We start from the raw sequence: 5,632 nt of genomic DNA, 5'->3' as shown, positions 1-5,632 counted from the left end.
TTGGTTCCTTGTCTTTGATAATACCAACCCTTACCCATAACAAAAAAAGAAATGAAAATATGATTCTCATTAATTGTTCTGAATTTCTTTTTGGGATCCCATGGTCAAATGAACATTAGAAGTTTTACTTTTGGAAAAGGTTCACTTAATTCTCTTTACCGTCTAGACGTCTAGTGATTTTATAAGCGGTTTACACTAATTATTCTTCTTTTTAATGTGACTGGCTAAAATTAAAGAAGGCTCTGCACTAATTATCTTACAGAAACTGGAGAGAAAACGAGAGGCAACAACATACTAGATACCATAACTTATTGAGTTGACATGAATCACATGATATTCTGCCGGTTTGGGCCTAGTCCATTGTCCTAAGCCCATTGACCTGGAATTACGAAAATACCCCTCCATGATCCAGCCCATCATTAGTCAGAGCAAAGTACGAATTTACCCCTAATCTGTCCAATTAAGAACAACTTCTGCCACCTGAAAGTACATCTATAAATAGCTCTCCAATCATTGATGATGGTAACTTTTTCCTAATTCTCTAACCTTCTCTCTCTACTTTATCTCTCTAAAGTACTCTTTCTCTCTCTAATTTCTCTCTCTAGAAAGTACATTCGCTGACTTAAGCATCGGAGGGGCTTTCCCGGGTTATACCCTCGGGGCAGTTAACCTTCTTTCTCTATTGCAGGCCTAGCTCTTGGACAGCAAGACATAGCGGAGGGAAATTCGGACATTCATTGGACATAGCTCTAGGACATCTTGATTACCCTTACTACCCTAAGACTCCCAAGAGCATTATGTTTCCAGAAACAGGTGGCGCCGTCTGTGGGGATAACTAACAAGAAGTCATGGTGAACACTAGGCGTCCCCGCAACACTCATCAAGATGCTACTAGGCAAGCTCTAATTCTCTCGGCTAGGAATGCTCACATAGTCGAGGAGATAATACACAGGGCTCGTAGTGAACCCGAGAGAGAAGTGAACAGCCCCAGTGGTCACTCGCCGAGACTTGGACCAGCTGGCAGCCCAGATCAACAAAAACCTGGAGGAAAGCCTCAGGGCACTTGTCAACCAGGGGGTGGGGCAAGGCAGGCAGGGGAGCGCTCCACAGCCTAACCCTCCGCCTCACGTGTCTCATCTCCATCAAGCCTCCTCTCGGCCTCAGCATCGGACATCTCGTCGCTCTCAACCTAATCTGTCGCCTGACCCCTAGCGGGAGATAAGGCAGCCAAGCAGGCCAAGAGATGTTAGAGAAATCATCAATGACCGAAGGTTAAGGGATGACACTCTAGATGCCCGAGAGATAATCAACTCCAGGAGGGAGAACTCCAAGGAAGATAATAACCCCCCCCAGAGAGGTCGAACTAGAGTTCACTCTCGGCATGGGTCAACAAGGTACCGAGATAGCATGATTCACTCAGCTACCTCCAGACCGAGAAGAGGAACCGTTCAGCCCGCTCATTCAGCAAGAAAAAGCCCCGAGCGTCCTTCCTCCCCCAGGCCACGGAGGCTCGGGATTGTCAAGAACATCATCCCCTTCAGCCAGGAGATAATGAATACCCCCATTCCTCCTAAGGTCAAGATCCCTACATTGGACCCTTATGATGGAAAGACGGACCCAACAGACAATCTGAACTCTTACAAAGCACAGATGGGAGTCCAAACTGGGTGTGAAGCCTCATGGTGTAGATTCTTCCCTACTACTCTCAAGGGCATAGCTCAGACATGGTTCAACAACCTTACCCCCGGGAGCATAAGAACGTTTGACATGTTAGCTACTCAATTCAAAAAGCACTTCATCGCTGGGAGTAGGCAAACAAAGACTAGCGTTCATTTGATGACGGTGAAGCAGGGGGAGAATGAAAGTCTTAAGGACTACATCAAGAGGTTCAACACCGAGTCTCAACTCATCCCCGACCTCCAAGACAATGTTGCCTTTACAACCTTTCTCTTTGCGCTCAAGTCTAACAAACTGAAGTTTGAACTTGTCCATGACAAGGTGAGCACCTTCTCTGAAGCCATGGAAAGAGCTGAAAGGATTATTGAAGCTAGTGAGGTGTGCAAGGCGCCCGTAGCAAACAACAAGGGGAAGAGGAAGCAAGAAGATAACTACCATGATAACAGGAATAGAAGGCCGAAGAGGGCTGAGAGTGATGTTGAAGGACTCAAGTACAATGCTGATAGGTGTGAGATCTATTTGGACATAAAGCACAAGGCTATTCTTCCTAAGACTCACCCCATGAACACGCCGATAGAGCAAAGGAACAAGAAGCTTTGGTGTGAATACCACAAAGAGTGTGGTCATACAACCCGGAACTGCAGAGAGATTAAGAGAGCCCTTGACAAGCTAGCTGAAGAAGGAACGCTTAACAGATATCTCAAGCCCCCCCCCCGAAGGATAAGCAAAGCAAGGCTGCCAAGGAAGTTCAAGAAGCCCATAGCTCAGCTGACACTAATTTGAGCATCAATGTCATAGCCGGAGGGTTTGCCTCCGGGGGTTTGTCTAACAGGGCACGCAAAAGTCACTTGTGGTCGCTCGAAGAGCCCATCTATGATATCGGCACTCCCTCATCTACCCCGAAGGACCTCCTCATGGTATTCGGGGATGATAAAGGAAAAAAGATTTAAAGGCCTCATGATGACCCCTTAGTAATTCATATGAAGGTGGCCAATGCTAAGGTGAAGAAGATCTTAGTAGATAGTGGAAGTTCAGCAGACATCATCACATGGAAATGCATCGAGCAAATGCGTTTTTGGAGAGGTGACCTTACACCCCTGGAGAAACCCTTAGTGGGATTTGGGGGGGCATCACGTGTACCCCTTAGGAACGATCAAGCTTTCTGTTCGTTTGGGGGAAAAGAAGAAGGGAAGAAGTTTGGTTCACACGTTCTTAGTTGTGGATACCCCTCTGCCATACAACATGATTCTTGGCCGACCCCTTCTCAATAGGGTTAAGGCTGCCATCTCAACCTATCACTTGCTCCTCCAATTCGAGACCGATGACGGATCGGTGGGCAAGATATTTGGAGATCAGTTTGAGGGAAGAAAATTCTATGTAGATAGCTTGAAGTCACCTGAGAGCTCCGTCAATCAGGAAGACAAGGGGGCCAAGAGAAAGGCGATGGATATTGATGAACCCCTACACCCAGTCATGAGCATCTACATGGCCGAGAATCCAAAGCAGTACGGTAGGCCTAGGCCTATTGAAGAGGATGAGAGCATACCCTTAGGGGATGGCCCCGCTCGGACCGTGAGGGTGGGAAAGAACTTGGACCCCCAGATCAAGGAAGAAATTATTCAAGTACTTAGAGAATACAAAGACATCTTTGCTTTTACCGCAGATGAAATGCCGGGCATAGACCCCGTGGTGATGACTCATGAGCTGAACATCAAGGAGGGTTACAAGCCCGTCAAGCAAAAACTCCAACATGCTGGGCCGGAGAGAAACAAAGCCACAGCCGCTGAGGTTAAAAAGATTCTCGAAGCGGGTTTCATTCGAGAATGCCAATACACCGAGTGGTTGTCCAATGTTGTGCTGGTTAGGAAGCCCAATGGTTCTTGGCGTATGTGTGTGGATTTTACAGATTTGAACAAGGCATGCCCGAAGGATGATCATACTTTGCCTAAGATTGATAGGTTGGTGGATTCGACCGCTAGTCACACCCTCCTAAGCTTCATGGATGCCAATGCGGGGTATCATCATATCCCCATGTCAGAAAAGGATCAAGCCCACACAACCTTTATCACTAGCCAGGGGGTGTATTGCTATAATGTAATGCCCTTCGGCCTAAAAAATGCCGGGGCTACCTACCAGCGCTTGATGAATAAGATCTTTGAAGGACAGCTAGGCCGGAACATGGAGGCCTACGTTAATGACATGATTGTTAAAAACAAGGAAAGCTCGGACCACATAGCTGATCCAAGGGAAACATTTACAACCCTTAGAAAATATAAAATGAAGCTTAACCCCAGCAAGTGTGTCTTTGGGGTGCAAGGTGGAAAGTGTCTGGGCTTCATGGTGGATCAGTGGGGCATTGGTGCCAACCCCGATAAAATTCAGGCTATCCTTGACATGGAATCCCCCAGATATGTGAAGGAAGTGCAACGCCTTACAGGCTGCCTAGCCGCATTGGGGAGGTTCCTATCCCGATCAGCTGATAAGAGTTTGTCTTTCTTCAAGGTCCTCAAGTGGCCTAAGTTCTTATGGGATGAAGAAGCTGAGAAAGCTTTCCAGCAGCTAAAGGAACATCTGAGGAACACTCCAAAGCTTGTTAGCCCCCTCCCCGGGGAGACATTGTTTGTGTAATTGGCCATATCAGATTATGCCCTGAGTTCGGTTCTTGTTGCGGAAGGAGATGAAGGCCAAGTGCCTGTCTATTTTGTCAGCTATGCCCTAAGGGGGGCTGAAACCCGGTATACTCTCATAGAAAATGTGGTGTACGCTTTAGTGATGGCAAGTAGGAAGTTGAAGCCATACTTTCAAGCACACCCGGTCAAAGTCCTCACCAGCCAACCAATCAAGAAAGTGTTAGAGAGCAAAAATCATTCATCCCGAATGACGGATTGGTCGGATCAGTTAGCTGATTTCGGAATTGAGTTTGAGCCCCGGAAGGCGATCAAGGCCCAAACCTTAGCTGACTTTATAGTTGAATGTGCTCATAGGCCTACTCCAATAGACACCTCCATTCCTTGGGATCTTTATGTGGATGGGTCGTCTAGTAAGGCCGGGAGTGGAGCTGGGCTAGTTATCATCTCCCCGGAGGGAGAGAATTTTGAATATGCAGTCAAGTTTCCTTTCCATGCATCAAATAATGAAGCTGAGTATGAGGCTCTTATCTTGGGGCTAAACTTGTGCCAATTCATGAAGATAAAATCTGTTCAAGTGTGTTCAGACTCACAGCTCATAGTGGGACAAATGGCAAAGGAGTTTGAAGTGAAGGAGGAAAACATGAAAGCCTATTTTGAAAAGGCTGAAAGCTTGACAAGATCGTTTGAAAACTTTGAGATCAGGCACATCCCCCGCTCGGAGAATCAGCAAGCTGATGCTCTTGCCCGATTAGCAAGCTCGGCTGAGGGGATAGCCCCCCGGAATATCATGTGGGAAGTATTAGAGAAGCCAAGTACCCAAAAACTTGCTGTCATGGACATTTATAGAGGGGAAACTTAGATGGACCAAATCATTCAGTACTTAAAGGTGGAGCTGCCCGAGGATACCCTCGACTTCAAAATGATCAAAAAGTGGAGTGAGTGGTTCTTACTTCATGATGGGGTCCTCTACAAAAAATCCTTTACTCATCCTTTGCTGAAGTGCATAACCCCGGAGGAGGGGAATTACGTCCTTAGAGAAATTCATGAAGGGGCATGTGGTAGCCATCAGGGTGGAAGGACCATAGCTAGAAAAGCGCTGAGGGCCGGATTCTATTGGCCAACCCTGAGGGATGATGCTGCCGAAATTGTCAAGAAGTGTGAAAAATGCCAAAGATTCGCTGACATGCCCCATGTTCCGGCCAACGCCCTCACAAGTATTCAGTCAATCCTACCCTTTGATCGTTGGGGCATGGACATCCTAGGGCCATTCCCCGTAGCTTCGGGACAAAGGAAATTTCTGATAGTAGCGGTGGATTATTTCACCA

The 5,632-nt window shown here is 47.0% G+C and overlaps 2 protein-coding genes across 2 annotated transcripts; both read left to right on the top strand.

The window, feature by feature from the left end:
• Positions 1–1,551: 1,551 nt before the first annotated feature.
• LOC145627821 (uncharacterized) lies at positions 1,552–2,460 on the top strand. The gene has a single exon (XM_081680166.1). The coding sequence runs from the start codon at positions 1,552–1,554 to the stop codon at positions 2,458–2,460; it is 909 nt and encodes a 302-aa protein (XP_081536292.1).
• Positions 2,461–4,554: 2,094 nt separating this feature from the next.
• LOC145627819 (uncharacterized) lies at positions 4,555–5,166 on the top strand. Its single transcript, XM_081680165.1, has one exon. It carries the CDS (start codon positions 4,555–4,557, stop codon positions 5,164–5,166), a length of 612 nt encoding a protein of 203 aa, XP_081536291.1.
• Positions 5,167–5,632: the final 466 nt, after the last annotated feature.

Source organism: Chenopodium album, chromosome 4, assembly GCF_948465745.1.
Source record: "Chenopodium album chromosome 4, dcCheAlbu1.1, whole genome shotgun sequence".
Classification (NCBI taxonomy): Eukaryota; Viridiplantae; Streptophyta; class Magnoliopsida; order Caryophyllales; family Amaranthaceae; genus Chenopodium; species Chenopodium album.
The sequence above is the reverse complement of the archived record's forward strand: the minus strand, read 5'-3'. Positions and strand labels throughout refer to the sequence as shown.

What these genes read in the sequence shown, in the direction of transcription:
- LOC145627821 (XM_081680166.1), top strand. Translation starts at nt 1,552, where the DNA reads ATGAATACCCCCATTCCTCCTAAGGTCAAGATCCCTACATTGGACCCT.
- LOC145627819 (XM_081680165.1), top strand. Translation starts at nt 4,555, where the DNA reads ATGACGGATTGGTCGGATCAGTTAGCTGATTTCGGAATTGAGTTTGAG.